Genomic DNA, 18843 nt, shown 5'->3' on the forward strand with positions numbered 1-18843 from the left:
CATCCATTCTTCTGAGATTGGTGAACATCTATGTAAACATTACTTTATCAGGTAAATTACTTATCTCCATTTTAATAAGGTTTGTTTTGGGTTTTATCTTATTTTTCCACTCATCTGTTTCCTCATTTGCTTGAATCCCTGTGCTTGTTTCTATGTATTAGGAGAAACAGCTACTAAGTGGTAGGAAGAGTAGTAGTGTGTTTCAGTCTACTGTCTGTGCAGAGCCCTGGATGTGGCAGCCTGCCAAAAACTGTCTCTCCCATTGTTTTAGTCCCATGAGGCCTAGAAAGGCAAGCTTCCCTGGCTACCAGAGTCAGGTGTTCAAGAGGCATTACCTATATGGACTATGCACATGCCCTGGCTTTGGTGGGACTATGTGAAAGTGCAGACGGAGGTAAGCCTACTCGCCAACTTTGGTGGGGTGGTCCCAGGAGTTATGTCAGGCCAGGCATATCTGCTAATCAGATTTAGTGGGGGCAGGCTGTGTAAGAGTACCAGTTGGGTTTAGAAGGTTGGGCTGAAGGAGTGCCAGGCTGGGGCATGCCTGCTGGCCAGGCTTAGCAGGGTGGAGCTATGGGGATGTTTCTGGCTGGGGCATGTGTAACCTGGGGTTTAGTAAGCAATGCAGCAATGGTGCCCAGCAGTGCCTCTGTCTCTGGCACAACAATGTCATTTTAAGTTTTCCTTTCTTCTCTCAATAAAATGAAAATTCAGAGAATTAAGACATGACTATACGTAGAATATGACAATAAACTAAGGGCAACTGAGTATCAATGGGATAGCCAAGGGAAAAAAACAGGGTTTTCAGTCAGTGGTGGCATATATGTAAAATGACTGATCTCAGACCAGGCTGCTTCTATAAAATGTCACTAATAGAGAAGTTTTTCATGTGCTATGATTTTAAAGATTAACTCATGATACATTAGGCCTTTTGTATAAGAGAAAAAACAAATCTAAACAACTCTCTTCTCAAAACAAAAACACACAAGTTAACAAACTATGGTTTCAGAATTTCTCTTCATGAATTACATGTTGTGGATTTTATTCTTTCTGCATAATGTCTACCTCATTTTTAAAAACTGCAAAAAAAAAGAAAAAAAAAGGAGACCAAATTCTCCAGGTAGCAACCCTTCAAATTAGAACCATCACCCTGCACTAATTTTCAGCAACACACCAATCTTGATAGCAGTTAAAAATTATAAAATGCTTTTTATTTTTTTATTTATTTATTTTTTTTTTATTTTTTTTTATTTTTAAAAAAAATTTTTTTTTAATGTTTATTTATTTATTTTTGAGACAGAGAGAGACAGAGCATGAACGGGGGAGGGTCAGAGAGAGGGAGACACAGAATCTGAAGCAGGCTCCGGGCTCTGAGCTGTCAGCACAGAGCCCGACGCGGGGCTCGAACTCACGGACTATGAGATCGTGACCTGAGCCGAAGTCGGCCGCTTAACCGACTGAGCCACCCAGGCGCCCCTAAAATGCTTTTTAGATAAAAGTAAATTCACACAGGAAAGAATTATCATGCACAATATATCTCCCCAACCCCTTTTTTAAAAGTCTGTTTATTTAATTTGAGAGTGGGAAGCAGAGGCAGAGAAAGAAGGAGAGAGAGAATTCCAAGCAGGCTCCATGCTGTCAGCACAGAGCCCAACAAAGGGCTTGATCACACAAAGCATGAGATCATGACCTGAGCAGAAATCAAGAGTTGAATGCTTAACTGACTGAGCCACCCAGGTGCCTTTTTTCCTTCTTCTGTTTTAAGGAATATATTATGCTGAATTCTCCTGGACACACATCTCCCTTTCAAGGATAAGGCTATTTTTCATTTAGTGATTTAATGAAAAATGAGATGTTAAAATCTATCCTACTAAAATCTAACCTTCAATTCTCATCTACGCCAAAAGAACCAAAGAGAAATCCCAGTTTTAAACAGTTGCCTTTATAAAAGCATCAAGTGTCTATGACTGACTGCCTCTTACATTATGTCTTCTGTGGAGTTATACTGTTCTCTGCTGAATTAGCTGTGGATACCATCATTATTTCTGAATGGTAAAGGAACTTAAGTTAAATATTTGATGGTTTAAAAGAGAAAATATTAATAAAAACTTTTATAGCAATATATATACACATGAATATTCAGCCATAAGAAGAATGAAATCTTGCCATTTGCAAGATAGAACTAGAGAGTATAATGCTAAATGAAGTAAGTCAGTCAGAGAAAGACAAATACCGTATGATTTCACTCATAAGTGGTATTTAAGAAATGGAACAAATGATCAAAGAAAATAAAAGAGAGAGAGACAAACCAAGCTACAGACTCTTAAGTAAGAGAACAAATGGATGGTTACCGGGGGTGGGTGAAATAGGTGACATAGATTAAGGAGAACACTTGTGATGAGCACCAGGTGTTGTATAGAAGTGTTGAATCACTATATTGCATACCTGAAACTAATATAACACTGTATTTAACTATACTGGGTTAAAAAAAAATAACAACAACAAAATACAACTCACTAGTTTAAAAATAAAAAAAAAAATCCTTTATGACAAAAACAAAAATTGTTTGGATATTCCTCTAAGGATGAGTAATCACAGACTTAATCAATTTGGGATGGAATTTCTTATTCTTTTGAATAAGATTAATGTCCAGAATAAAGCAATTTTACATTTCTTTGTTTTTACATGCCACTATACCTTAAAAAGGAATAATAATCACATTGAGTTCAGAGATTCATTTGGTTACATTAAATCTGTCTCACACATATAGGTTCTGAATGTACATACTCTGCATTATGAAGCATGATGATCATGACTGGAAAATTCTGTAAACATAACTTAGAGCAATTATAATTTCAAATCAAATTCTTAGAAAGTTTAAGTATAGATTCTCCATAATTGTCTATAAATATTTAGGGACATTCACTAATAATATATGTTTCTCTAAGAATCAGATCTCTAGATGACACTGTTTGGTGCTAAAAGCAACAATAAATCTGATTTTTTCCAGGGAAGCAGTATTGCATCATAAGCCTGGTAGAAAATGTGAAGCTGAATTATCACTAATTCCGGAGTCAACAAATGAATTAATGCACAGAGGAAAAATTATGGATAGATATGATGTAGGAGATAATAAACAATAAGGGCCAAGAAAGAGAATTAATTGTGATAGGAAAAAAACAATAAGGTATTAAAATTTAGGAAGGATCATATTTATAGAATCTGCAAAGACTCAGGCTAATTATAAATTTAACTATTTTGGTTTACCTACTGGTACCTCTACTTAAGGAAACAAAAAGGAGCTGCAGTACTCAAAGTCACTGATAATGTGATAAATACACTATTATTGTATATATATAAATACACATATATATATATATAAAATCATGTTTGAATTTTCATTGCCATTATAAACAAGCAACAGTAAGGTAACTCACTGAAAGTCTGCATGTGCTAGGTACTAATTGCTTCATTTATGTTTATCTCATTTAATCTTCACTACAACTACACAACACAGATACAATTAGTACTCTCATCCTAGGCTCAGCTCTTAATCATGAGGGTTTTCAGTCTGAAAATGTAACTGTTTTTCAAAAATTTTGGCCTATGAGTGGAGGGTTCTGGGAGATAAAGGCTTCTGGTTATGGAATGAATAAGTCATGGGAATAAAAGGCACAGCATAAGGAATACCGCATAGTGTTGTGACAGGTGGTAGCTACATTGTGAGAATAACATAAGGTACAAACTTGTCAAATCACTATGTTGTACACCTGAAATTACCATAACATTGTGTGTCAACTATACTCAAATACAGAATTAAAATAAAAAATAAATTCAACTATTTCCAGGAAAAAAACACAAAAAATAAAGGGTACCAATCATTCTGTCCTTTGTATATGCCTCTATTATTGAATGTAATACATTGTACTGCAATTACTTGCTTATAAGCCTGTCTCTACCTCCAGAATGGAAAACTTCTTGACTGTAACGATCATGTGTAATTGCACATAAATAAGGCTCAGTTAATATTTAATGAATTGAATATTAAATTGCAGTCATTAAAAGAAAAAAATTTTGGCTTTTTAACAATAAAGTTTTGTTGAATCAAAAATGAGCTTTGTATTTTAGATTAGATGTTCACCTCTGTTCTACAGAAATTAAATCTACGGAACACAACAGGTATTCTAAACAATTGGTAATTCAGGTACAGGGTAAAGAAACACGAACTAAGCTCAACATGTTCCTTATTTAAGGCACTCTACCATATTTAGGTGCTATTCAGTTAACAAAGTATCAAAGTGCAGATATTTTTTACAATATTTTTCACTTAATTTCCATACCTTCCGGATGTATTCTTCAGTATGGCAAGAGCATCTGGATAGCCATCCATGTTGTAGTCTCCAATATGAAGGGTAATTGGAATTGGTATTTCTGTTGGTCGTTGTTCATGCACAAATGGCACAAAGCCCCAGAGTGTGCCCTTGTTGCTGAACTCCCGTAGGACTGGAACCCACTATGGAATCAAGAGGGAAAAGGTCAGATTTTATAGTTACTTGAGAAAAAAAAATTCACCATTTGCAAAACAAATGATCCATTAAAAGTCCTCAAGATAAGCGTCATCTTACTTCAATTTCTTTATTTCTACAATATGCTAGAGTATTATAATTTACTTTTAAGAACAGTAATTGACACTCTGGAAAAGTAAAGTCCCCTTTAAAATTCATTACTGGTAATTTTTTCCTTAAACTGGCACATAGAGCCTTTGAAGGTTTTTCACAAAATCACAGACTCTTAACGTTTGAACTGATGCTGATTCTGATAGTTGAATCCCCCATTTTAAACCTGTGTTGAGTGGAAATGTAATCTCAAGTGAGTATTTTTTAAAAATTACAGCAAACTGTAATATCATCTAATACTGATGTCCTTTTAGGAGGACCAGCTTAGGAAGAAAGTTAGAAGATGACGGAGTCTCCCTTGTTCCCCTGCTTTGCCTCTTACACATGATGATGACTTCAGTTACCATCTTCAGAGCCAAGAGTTTTGAGGCTTTCCTAATAACACCAGCACCAGCCCTGAAGAAGCTCTGCCTGCCCAGGGGGATGAGCTTTGTCACCAAAACAGCTGGAAGCTACATTTTTAGTAAATTTTTTATTTCTATATTGATTATAATGAAGACAACAGAGAGCATAGGGTTGATTTCAAAAACAGCTTTCGGGAATCCATTTCTTTTTTGAATGCCCTAATCTTTACTTTTGATAACCTAACGCAAACTAAAATCTGAAGAGTGGAAATCATACCATTAAAATTATAACTATGCCCATAATTAGTTAAGAGCATGAATACTGGCATACACTCTGAAGATATGCAAATAGGTGCAGCTGGCTTGAAGTGACAGTAGGACAAACATGACTAAATATTTTTTTTTTTAAACAGGTGACTCTTTATGTGTCTCCAAGTCAAACTATACTAAAAATGGCTTCTTGGAAAGGGTTTAGTACATACGGTATCCCAAACATTTTCTAGGTTTTCCAAAGAAAGCATATTTTGCCAAGGAAAAAGAAAAAAAATAGCTAATAGAGAACATATTTATAGAAAACAAGCTGTTTAAAAAAACTTATTTACATCTTTAATCAACTTTTCAGTCTTCCCTAGAAGGAAAAAAGTATTATGTAACATCAACATGTTTTAATGATTCACTTGACTTTGAAAAAAATAGTTTCTTTTGGTAGGAGATGGGAAATTTCACAAAGTGCCAAGTTATCACAAATTTCTGAAGAGGTTGACAGATTATTAATGAGGATAAAATATTCCTATTAAGGTAAACATATTAAGGTCTAAAAAGTAAAAAGATGTTTTATTAATATGACATCCTTATGAGTCACTAAAGAACTGTGACATTTATTTTCCCAGAGAGAGATTACTGTATAATTTGAAAATATTCTCATAGTAGTCTGTCACTTGAAGCCAGGCTATAATTACTGTGTTTACTTATACATATGAATCAATTATTAGGTGTTACTTGACCTCATGTTTTCAGTAATTCAAAACTTTAAAAACTTTAGGATAATAAAACTTATGGGTATAGTAAATGTTTATAGACTGTTGACTGAAGATTTTTCTTTAGTGTCTTAGTATAAAATGTGGTTTCTTATGTATAAGGGCGATAAAAGTCAATATGTTATTCTATCATTTATCACCCTAAGATAAAAAACAAAGCTGATTAATTCTACTACTATATTACTGGCTTTCTTTTTCTAGTGATATCAATATGGAAGAATTCTCAGTGTTACAACCTATCATTCCCACATTAATCTTCTGCTATGACTATCAGATTCTAAATTGTTTACCTATAAGCCACAGGTAAAAAGTCAGCATGAGAGAATGAAACTGATTTATATGCACAAATAAAGACAAGATTAGCCTTGACAATAGATGTGATGTTATTTTCCATAACCTTTTATTATAGTTGCAGTGCATTTTATCATATTCCCGGCCTATAAAATGCTAATGGATCATTTAATTATAGGAACAATAATAGGTTTTCTTCACCAGAAATGACTGTAACAGTGCTTTCCCCCCTCAATAAACAAACACAAGATTTATATGCCTTTCATTAAATTAAAATGAGGAAGTCAATGATTTACTTTGGTTTCTCTGTGTGTGATTCTTCAGATACTTTTTCAAATCTCTGAAGATTTTCTTCAAGAAGGTAACTCTACTGACATTAAAAAACGAGCTGGTATACCTGCTTTGTTCCAGATCTTGCTAAGTAAATGATGCTTTTCTGGCAGTTTTTATCTTCACAGCCTGGCAGTAAGTGATCCATGTGTCCATCTCCATCTGCCAAAAGAAACTTTGAGAGTCCATTAACAGCTACAAAATAAAGTGTGCTTGTACAGCAGGTTACATTTCCTATTTGGTCAAAGTCTGCATCAATCTGCATAAATGGAAGAATGTGACGGATGACTTTGTAATAAATGTGATTCAATTAAAACAATTACTCTGGCCCTTGCTACCTATTACCTGGATTATATCTTGTTTTATTTTTATTTTTAAAAAATTTATTTATTCTTGACAGAAAGAGTGCGGGCATAAGTGGGAAAGGGGTAGAGAGAGAGGGAGAGAGAGAATCCCAAGCAGGCTCTGCACTGTCAGCTCAGAGTATGACACAGGGCTCAAACCTACAAACTGAGAAATCAGGACCTGAGCTAAAATCAAGAGTCAGACTCAACACACTAAGCCATCCAGGTGCTCCTAGATTTATCTTGTTTTAAATTGCTCACTTTAATGTAGTTAAAAATTTATCCAATGTTGGAAAAAGACCCCATTTTCAGGCTTCAATGTTAAAATCATCAATTTTTAAACAACATGGGTTTTGATTTATTTACATAATTATCATAGCTGCCACAGGAGAAAAACAAGCATGTCAATAGTAACTCGTTATTATATGGCTTATTTTAAATGTGTCTTTACACATATTCTTAAGTGTCTTTTATATAGTATGAACTTCAATTTAAGAGTTATAAAACTCTCAGCCCCCTGGCTTCTAAAAAGCACCAATTAATTTTTATCAATAAAAAGGCAAATGAAGAGAATACAGATGTCATTTCTGGCTGATTGGTTAAAAAACTGCACAGTGTTTTGCGAAGACCTTCAGAAATGAGGTTACTGAGGCACCTGGGTGGATCAGTCGTTTGAGCATCTGACTTCAGCTCAGTTCATGGTCTCGCAGTTTGGGGGTTCAAGCCCCATGATGGGCTCTGTGCTGACAGCCCAGAGCCTGGAAGTTGCTTCAGATTCTGTGTCTCCCTCTCTCTCTGACCCTCCCCCACTTGTGTTCTGTCTCTCTCTCTCTCAAAAATAAATATTAAAGAAAATTAAAAAAAAATAGAAATGAGGTTACTGAGGAACCTCTCTCCTATCTACTGCCCCTTACCTGATAGAGTTTACTGCAGTTTATAGATTTTGATGTCCTAGAGCTAAATCTCTACAGTGACATGCACAGTAGAATAGTCATTTGGATTTTAAATTTTGTATTGCTTTATTCACTGACTTATTTGCTATGGTTTTATATACAGTGTGTGTCTGAGGTAAGTACCTTCAGATGGAAGGAGATAATAAGGATTAACAATAAAGAAATATTCATCCTTGTGTACACTTACATATTAAGAGAAATACAGAATTTAAACAAGCCTATCAAGTCTTCAGTAATATATTCACAAAGGAAAAAAGAATTTTAGGCTGAGTGGGTTGAAAATCTAGCCAATGGAAGCTGACCTCAGCAAGGAAAAAGGCACAGCATAGTGAAAAATAAATTTCTTTCATTTAATTTCATGGTTTAATTACTTATGATCCTTATGATTAATATCATTTGTGATAATATACCCTTACACAGAGGAGTAAAACATCAAATAAAATAGATGAATTGACAACGGAAAGTATAGAGAACATCTGTGATTTGACAATGTATAGATTTGGATTACTGAGAAAGAAGCTGAGAGAAAGAGGTACAACTCTAGACAAATACTTGGAAAGAAGAAGACTTTCCAAGGGCATAAATATCTGTCACGGTTAAAAAAAAGAATAAAAAAGAGCCAGCTAAGTAAGAATGAGTTAAGTGAAAAATGTGATTTATAAATAGGTTCTAGTAATATCATCGACATCATTAAAAGCCAAACCATTGTATCGCAAATTAATGGGGGACCAATTAGAAGACCATTACCAAGTCTCTGCCCTTCATTTTTACCCAATGGCAAAATACTCAGATTAGATTCTGATTTACACTTTGATTTCCCCCTAGTTGGTCTTTCTTCCAAGTAGTTTCCTATTTCCTACAAGTATTTCAACCATGACTTAGCTAATACTTAATGCTGGCAAGTAACCATGTAATAAACATAAAATAAACTCAAGTGATAACTCATAATTATATCTTTTAGTATAAATTATCAGCAATATTTTATAGATATGGTCTTAGAAATTGAGAACTTAATCAGAGAATGCTCCTTGTACCCTCTCTAAGTGCTATTTTTTGATATTTAGGGAAATAGAAAAGCTTCCTGAGAGTTCAACTTCACATCCAGAGGAAAGTTTTCTTTCCTAAAGAAAACAAACATTTAAATCACACGTTTCACTTTTCTGCAGGTTGTCTGTTACATTTTATTTGAAAATAATTTAAACTTAAAATTATAACAATGAAAATAGTGGATGGAATGCCTGTAAACCCTTTATCCAGATATTCCTATTGTTACCATTTCACCCCATTTGTTTTAACATTTGTATGCTCTATGAAATCAATCTTCTGCTGACTACATACATAATTACATACATTATGGCCCTTTACCCCTAAATAATTGAGTGTTTGTTTCCTAGGAAAAGGGATATTCTCTGACATAACCACAGTAGTTATCAGTTCATCAATTCACACAAATACTTTTACCTAATGTACTATCTATATTCCAATTTTATCCACTGACTTAACAATGTCCTTTATAGCATTTTTGCCTCTTACCTATCTAATATAGGGGTAGGAATTGCATTTAGTTGTTTTTTTTTTTTTTTTAAGTTTATTTATTTATTTTGAGAGAGATAGAGAAAGAGAAAGAACACACACTAGCAAGGGAGGGGCAGAGAGAGAGAGGGAGCAAAAATCCCACGCAGGCTCTGTGCTATTAGTGAAGAGCCTGATGTGGGGCTAGAACTCACCAAATGTGAGATTGTGACCTAAGCATCAAGAATCAGATGCTTAACCAACTGAGCCACCCAGGCACCCCTGCATTTAGTTTTTAATTTTTAGCCTTCTTTAATCTAGACTATTACCATAGCCACTGTCTTATAATCTGCATAACCTTTTTATCTCAGACTACAGTAGCCTTTTACTCAAAAAAAACCAAAAAACAAAAAACAAAAACAACTTCCTCTTTTCCATAATTTTATCTTCTAATTCACCTATTCTCTCCTCTGCCTCTTCAGTCTGTGCTATGGCTGCCTCCATTTTATTTTGCACCTCATTTATAGCATTTTTTAGCTCCTCATGACTATTTCTTAGTCCCTTGATCTCTGTATCAATAGATTCTCTTCTGTCCTCTATGCTTTTTCAAACCCAGCAATTAATTTTATGATTATTATTCTAAATTCTTGTTTCATTATATTGCTTAAATTGTTTTTGATGGGTATTGAGGAGGGCACCTGTTGGGATGAACACTGGGGGTTGTATGGAAACCATTTTGACAATAAATTTCATATTAAAAAAAATAAATGTTTTAAAAAAATAAAATAAAATATAAAAAAATAAAATAAAAAAAACAAAAACAAAACAAAACAAAACTTTAATAATACTTTAACTTTTGTACCTAGGGAAGGAAATAGTTTCAGAAAAATAAATTTTACATGAATCAAAGGCCCAAGACTAGGAAATAATTTTGATTTAAGCAAATTCTCTAAGAATAATGTGATTTTGAGTAGACCATGAAGAAATCATGCTGATAGAGGTTCCAGTCTGTAAAGTTGGACACATTCCTTAAAAAAAATTCTTTTTAACGTTTATTCAGTTTTTGAGAGACAGAGAGAGACAGAGCGTGAGCGGGGGAGGGGTAGAGAGAGAGGAAGACACAGAATCAGAAGCAGGCTCTAGGTTCTGAGCTGTCAGCACAGAGCCCAATATGGGGCCTGAACCATGAAATCATGACCTGAGCCTAACCCAGCCACTTAACCAACTAAGCCACCCAGGTGCCCAAACTTGGATACATTCTTTAAAGAAGTCCCAGGAATTGGTAACTTTGTATTCCCCTCTCCCCAGGACTTCAGTACACTACATATCTCAAGTTTTCTTGAAGGCTAACATCACTTCTCAAAGACTCAACAGAAAATATAACAGAAGGAATGGTATTTTGATTATTTTATAAACTGCAGTGTAAAAATTGACCTTTGGAATGGCTGACCACTAGAGACTACAGTGCACATTGAACACATGTTAATTTCCATTTGATGTTGACCTTAGCCAATTTTTAAATGAAATTCTCCCTTAAAAACAGATAAGTAACTTACTGAAATAAATGTAATGATTCAAAGAGATTTTTCTAAGAAATTTTAACTTTAAAACCAAGAAGATACTAAAATTAAGTTACTGTTTTCATAAAAATGTATAATGAACTTTTATATAATAATTTTTATTTTTAACTAGCAGGGGATTAAGAAGATATACATAAGAAAGGGTAACATATATATTACTTGTCTTCTTAAAAATTTATAATATTTCAGTCTCTTGAAGTTAAGTGACCTTTGGTATCATTTAAAAAAATTACAATTCATTGTTCTGGCCCCAGATCACATATTACCTATCCAACTTCGAACAGCACAGTTTCTCTAATGCAGTGATTCTCAAAGTGGAGTCTCAGTCCCCATAGCCTAAGTATCACCTGGGAACTTGTTAGAAATGTGAAATCTTAAGCCCCTGTCCAGATCTAATGAATCAGAACCTTGGAGAGTGGGGCCAGCAATCTGTGTTTTCATACGCTTTCTGGTTGATCTTGATGCATGGGAAGGTGTGGGAACCACGGCTCCAAGGTATTTACAATGGTCTCCCAGGGGTACCAGGGGGTGCTACATGGATCCCTACTTCTGTCCTGAATAAACTCCTCTTGCTAATCAAATTCCATTAGCTGCCTCCCCCCATTTTTTATGTTTATTTGATTTTGAGAGAGAGAAAGAACACGAACAGGGGAGGGGCAGAGAGAGAGGGAGACAGAATTCGAAACAGGTTCCAGGTTCTGAGCTGTCAGCACAGAGCCTGACATAGGCTCAAACCCACGGACTGTGGGGTCAATCATGACCTGAGCCAAGTCAGACCCTCAACCAACTAAGCCACCCAGGAGCCCCTCCATTAACGCTTTAGTATGTATCCCTTCCTTCCTCAGGAGCTTTCTTCCATCTAGCCTCTTGGGACTGAGTCCATCTAATCTTCTACAAATTATTGTGTCTCTTGTGCAGGTCAACTCATTATGGCAACAAAACAATTACTACTACATAAAATAACTGTTTTCTGTGAATGTCTTCCTACTCCATGAGAGTGTGTGTAAATTTTAATATAATAGAAAGAAAGTAGAACCAGGATTAGACAGATTTGGATTCTTAACCTGATTTAGCTCCTAATAAGTAATTTGTCATGTGGTTTTGGGAAAGAAACTGAAAAACAATCTTAAAATATTAGGACTTTTTGGGAACAAGTGCAGCATTTCTTTTCTTTTTTTTTTTTTTTTAATATTTTTATAACTGTTCAAAGAGTATTCAGTTGTTTTTGAAATGTCTTCCTCCTATTTTTGTTGCTAGGTCCCCTCCAGAGTGGCAGCCACAAGCAGTTTCTTGTTTATCCTTTTTTTTAAAAAAAAATTAATGTTTATTTATTTTTCAAAGAGAGAGGCAGAGCATGAGTGGGGGAAGGGCAGAGAGAGAGAGAGAGAGGGAGACACAGAATCTGGAGCAGGCTCCAGTCTCCGAGCTGTCATCACAAAGCCTGATGCGGGGCTTGAACCCACAAACCATGAGATCATGACTTGAGCCGAAGTCGGACGCTCAACCAACTGAGCCACCCAGGTGCCCTTGTGTATCCTTTAACAGATAACATATGCATATACATATACTACATATAATTTTGTACAAAAGGCAGTGTAGTCTACATAGTTTTTGGCACCTTGAATTTTTTTTTTTTAACGTTTATTTATTTTTGAGACAGAGAGAGACAGAGCATGAATGGGGGAGGGTCAGAGAGAGGGAGACACAGAATCTGAAACAGGCTCCAGGCTCTGAGCTGTCAGCACAGAGCCCGACGCTGGGTTCGAACTCATGGACCGCGAGATCATGACCTGAGCCGAAGTCGGCCGCTTAACCGACTGAGCCACCCAGGCGCCCCGGCACCTTGAATTTTTGATTTAATGTATCGTTGAGATCTTTGCACATTGATAAATCTGTATGTGTCTCATCTGTGACACAGCATTACATTATATGGATATACCTCAACATAGCCTCTATTGATGGGCAAACACTAGGTTGTTTCTGATCTTTTGATCAGAATATAACAATGAATCACTTTGTACATTTATTACCTCATCTTTTGAGATTATATCTGTAATATAAATTCCTAAAATGGAAATTACTGTTTCAATGGTTATAATGAACTTAAAGTTTTTATTTCAATCTCCATAAAGGAGTAGTTCTCAAACTTTTTAGTCTCAAAATTCTTAAAAACTCAAAAGCTGTGGACCCCAACAAGCTGTTTATGTGGATTATATCCATGGGTTATTAATCACATTAGAAATTAAGACTGAGGAATTTAAATATTAAGTTAAAAATAACAACCATAAATCTACATGTGAGCACAAATAACATTTTCATGAAAAGTAACTACTGTATTTTCCAAAAAAAAAAAAAACATTTTGTAAGAAGAGTGGCATTATTCGGCTTATTAGAAAAAAGCTGGATTTTCATGCTACTTTTGTACTCAATCTGTTGTTTTGGTTGACAAACATAAAAATATATACCTGGAAGAAGTATTTCAATAGTTTTTTCAGAAAACTCTGGATATTCTTTCATATTACCACAAAAATTCAACAAGTAATATTTTCTTAAAGGTTAGTTGCAATGAAGAATCTAGAGCCATAGCAATGAAGTTTTCCTACTGTTAATTAAAATCCAACAATTTATTTTGCATTTTGAATGGATATTTTACCATTGCATGACTTTATAAAACCACTATCAAACATTTAGAAAATACTGATTCACTGAGTTATGGAGATTTTCCAAATGTTGAAACATTTCATTATATAATATCAAACATTCCCATTTGTTAATATCACCATAAATCTCCTCAAGAAAGTCTTTAGGAATTGGGAAGCTGTCAGTTCATGATAGATTACAATTTTCTAAAATCCCAATTTTTGCTTGAAATATTAAATTTTATCATTGGTACCTTCCTGTCAGTTGTTACCTCAAAGTGATGAGTTCATTTTGTTCATTTTAGAGAAAATGTCTACCAAACCCCAAATGTGAATAACCATAGTTTATCATTTGTTTCAAGTGTCATGTTAAAAAAAAGGGAGGGGGGTGGTTAATTCAGCTTACAATTCAATATCTCCAATGCTTTTCATCAAGACAACCACCATATTCTGTATAGCAAAAAGTTTTATGGACTTATTTTCCAACAAAGACTATTAAAAAGATGTGTACTCAAGAGTCAAGATCTAATAAAACTATGATTTTTTTGCTTGCTTCATCAAAAACATTCTTTAAAATTTTTTATTAATATTTATTTGAGACAGAGACAGAGGGGGGGGAGGGGCAGAGAGAGAGGGAGACACAGAATCCAAAGCAGGTTCCAGGCTCTGAGCTGTCAGCACAGACCCTGGACTGGGGCTTTAATTCATGAACCGCGAGATCATGACCTGAGCTGCAGTCGGATGCTTAACCAACTGAGCCACCCAGGTGCCCCAATTTTTAGTTTCCTTATTAATAATGTTGTTGGCCTTTTCTTGCCAATTTGCAGGAGTCCATTCTACATTAGAAACTTATTGTCTATGATTTATTAATATTTTTCTTTGTAGCATCTATGTTTGCTTATAAGTTAGAAGTTTGCTTTTAAATTCACAGTACTTAGGGACACTTTTTGTTTTCAGGTCTTTGATTCACCTAGAATTTATTCTGGCTTAAGCTGTGAGTTATGATCCCACTGTACTTTTTTTAGAGATATATCCAGTTTCCCACACCACTTACTGAATAATCCAGTTTTCAGGAAACTCATCTCTGTATTATTTATCTACCATCTGGGGTCATTGTGAGGATTAAATGTGGGTGAAGGAATTTGGGAAATATTGTAAAACAGTAAATAACCATAAAGTAGTATATTATACCTATATATCCCCTCTATCACAGTGATATACTGTACCTACTTAGGACAGTGGTATACTGTGCTGGCAGGCAACACAATAATAAAAAAAAAAAAAAAAAAAAAAAAAAGGGCATAACTCCTAGAAGGACTACTTTTTCCTTCAGAGTTCTCATTTCTGGGAACCACTTAATGCTTCCACAGTAGGACACACTGAAACATCAGGTCATGAAAAATGAAAGTAACAATTTAGGATATTACTCCATAGATGGAGAAAAAAATCATAAGTAGAATCATTGAATATTCAGATTTATAACCTGGAACTCTGAGTTCAATAACAAAAATAAATCAGAAATTTCTGAGTTACAGAGTAGAACATGTCACGACAGCTCAAATGGAGAATAAGTCAAAATGACTCTTTCCACCATGTGGAAAATTTACTCATGGATGGGTATACCATGCATAGGATATAAATACCACAAGTCATATGACTAATTAATGGTAGAAGGTTCTAAATGGAATTCAAGGCTTTAACTTTTAGCATGGGCGACCCAAGGCTGAAAGATTTCTGTACAGGGTTTTTAAAATTTTATTTCTTGCTAAAATAGACAAAGAATATAAGTAGAAGTAACAGCTTTTCTATCACATTTGTCAAGAGACTTGTAAGACATATGACAGATAATGTATTCACATATTAAACTACATTTTTTGTGATTATTAATAAAAAGCTCGAAATATGCATGCTAAAGTAAAAAACCATTTACCAAAAATCATTTCCTTTTTACTTCCATTGTAATATATGAAGCTTATGATTTTATATTTTTCAGAACACATCATTAACATTAGAGAAATTACTGACACAGAAATAAATTGAATCTGATACAAAATCTGTAATAGCCAGATTAGATTATTTTAAGAAAACAAAATTCAGATTTTTAAAATAAATGATGGGGTGCCTGGGTGGCTTAGTTGGTTAAACATCTGAATTTGTTTACCTCAAAGTGATGAGTTCATTTTGTTAATATTGGTTCAGGTCATGATCTCATGGTTCATAGGATTGAGCCCCATATCCAGCTCTCTGCTGACAGTGTGGAACCTGCTTGGGATTCTCTCTCTCCCTCTCCCTTGCTCTCTCTCTCTCTCTCTCAAAATAAATAAATATTAAAAAAACAAACGATGAATTGTATAAGAAAAGAGGGCATGAATTAAAATACTTAATTTCTTTAGCTTAAAAAAATACTCATAAACCAAACTATGACAGTGAGAAACAGCCACTATATTACTTAAGAAAACAAGAGGAGGGGCGCCTGGGTGGCTCAGTCGGTTAAGCGGCCGGCTTCGCCCAGGTCATGATCTCGCGGTCCGTGAGTTCGAGCCCCGCGTCGGGCTCTGTGCTGATAGCTCAGAGCCTGGAGCCTGTTTCAGATTCTGTGTCTCCCTCTCTCTGACCCTCCCCCGTTCATGCTTTGTCTCTCTCTGTCTCAAAAATAAATAAACGCTAAAAAAAAAAAAAAAAAATTTAAAGAAAACAGGAAAAAAAAGAATATTATCACATATGTAAAAGGAATAAACTTAATTTCTTCAAAATAATCATTTTTAAATGACAAAATGACAGAATTATGAATACATACATCAGTTTACTAAATTTTATTTTACATGTTAAATAGCATACAGGTTGATTTTTAACTATGTTCATATAAACCTAGTATTAATATACTTATGTGATTGAATATGAGTCTAGAAAGTACCAGGGACTTAACAAAATTTCACTGTTAAACACATATTGTCAAAGAATATGAAAATGATCAAAGCAGAAAAATTATAATTCTTTAAGATGTTGCTGGTTACTATCAGACATGGTTATGCTTGAAAGCATGAAGTGGGACCAAGAATATACAAAGTTAATCAAATTTGCTTTAAAATATAGGCTTTGTGAGTAGCTAGTCTCAAATAGGACTTTCATAATGACTTAGTTTTCTTTTGTCAATTCTATTATTTGTTCTTATTGAAACGATAAAATATTTTTTGTTATTATTTCAATACCTAAATATCTATTAGGCTTCAATAATATCTGCAGGATACTTATCTGCTGATGCTTTCTGATTTGCTGAATACACTGATTCTTTGACTACCACTTCTTCATGATTTTTTTTCTTATTAAGAATTTTACAGAAGTCATGACCTATTCCACCTCCTGTTCTGAGTTTCCCCTGCTCTATTATGTGAATAGACATAAAAACCAACTGTTTTGGTGAGTAGGAGGTAATAGGGTAAAGAGGACTAATTCAAGCCCAGTTACCAGTAGGTAGTGGAAATGTCTCTCTAATATTCTAGATGGCAATGGCCTTATTTTACTTTCTGAAGTTGGGAAGAGAGTGAAGAGAGGAAGGTTCAACCAGGTTATTTTTAAGATTCTTAGGATTAAATCTAAAACTCTATTATTTTATGCTAATTATTAAATACGCTGTAAAATTATATTTCTTTTACCATTTCTTACCAAAACTGAACATTGTGCGTTTATTTAGCTACATACGTACACAGTAAAATTTTTCCAGAATATTCACGATTACATAAATATATGAAATTATACATGGTTTTGAAAGCAAGAACTAAGACAAATTAAAAAATAGGACATTTTAATTTTTCGGGTGCCTGGGTGACTTAGTGAGTTATGTGTCCAGCTTGATTTTGGCTTAGGTCACAATCTCACAGCTGTGAGATTGAGCCCCATGTTTGGCTCCATGCTGAGTGTGGAGCCTGCTTAGGATTCTCTCTCTCTCCTTCTCTCTCTGCCCTTTCTCTGCTTGTGCACACATACACACGCTCTCTCTCTCTCTCTCAAAATAAGTAAACATTAAAAAAAAAAAAAAGATTGGGGCACTTGGGTGGTTCAGTCGATTAAGCATCCGACTCTTGGTTTCAGCTCAGTCATGATCTCACAGTTTCTGAGGTCGAGTCCTGCATCCGGCTGCGTGCTGACAGTGTGGAGCCTGCTTGCGATCTACCCCTCTCTCTGTCCCTCCACTACCCCCCCACCCCCCACCCCGTTGTGCTCATGCTCTCTCTCAAAAAAAAAAAAAAACCCTAATTTAAATTGAAAAAAAACAAACAACAAAGATAAAGTAACTTCCTCAAAAACACCGAGTAAGAGTAGTGAGAGGCAGAGCCAGAATAGTTAAAACCGAGGCAGACTGACTCTGGAGCCACTATTCCTAGCCACTGCCATTTGCATAATGCTTGGCACATACAAGCTTAATGGGAGATGGCTCCCATTAACATGGGCATCAATAATAACCACTAATTAGGGTTTTCTGACAACTTTTGCTACACTCACCCTTCATTGAAATATATATCTTTGGAATATTCACCTTTGAGACATTTTTATAACTGGCAATATTTTAAATAAACGTGGACTAGTTTAGAAGTACTGAAAAAGGACAAATTTCAGAAATATGTAGATGAATATGAAATATTCTTTAAAAAATAAATGCTCTAGTCATGCTAATTTTGAAATTTTCATGAAAAAATACTTTAGAGGATTTTAGTCATTTGGTTGTACAATCAAGGAGCTAATTAGCACTTTTCTTAGAAGATAAACATCTTTAATCCCCTTCACAACTACAGAGTAGTTATAATTTCCACTGAGGCCATAATTTATTTAGGACGGCTATTAAACAACCAAATATGCATCTTTATTAATACCCAACAAGTTATTAGGACATCAAGCTCTCAAGTCCTGGCTCCTTATCTTTAAGAAGTACGATTTTCCACCTAATAATATTCATAATAGATTCTTCTGTATGGAATGTCTGAAAGACTGCTTTTTCTAGCTTTGGCTGAATTCTGTTTCACTGATTGGCTGTGAACTTCCTGTCAGAAGGATGGGGATAGATGAAATAAACACTGGCAACAGTGATAATACCATTACTCTCACAAGATACTCATTTTCAAGATTAAAATCTTTATTACCC

The 18843-nt window shown here is 34.7% G+C and overlaps 1 protein-coding gene across 1 annotated transcript in view; it reads right to left on the bottom strand.

The window, feature by feature from the left end:
- Positions 1-18843, bottom strand: part of ITFG1 (integrin alpha FG-GAP repeat containing 1) — a 342370-nt gene that overhangs the window by 184301 nt on the left and 139226 nt on the right. Inside the window, exons 9-10 of the mRNA XM_007096707.3 lie at positions 6746-6840; positions 4341-4513 (exon numbers count right to left, since the gene is read on the bottom strand). Coding sequence (XP_007096769.1) covers positions 4341-4513; positions 6746-6840 — 268 coding nt within the window. The remainder of the gene's footprint in view (positions 1-4340; positions 4514-6745; positions 6841-18843) is intronic.

Source organism: Panthera tigris, chromosome E2 (assembly GCF_018350195.1).
Source record: "Panthera tigris isolate Pti1 chromosome E2, P.tigris_Pti1_mat1.1, whole genome shotgun sequence".
NCBI lineage: Eukaryota > Metazoa > Chordata > Mammalia > Carnivora > Felidae > Panthera > Panthera tigris.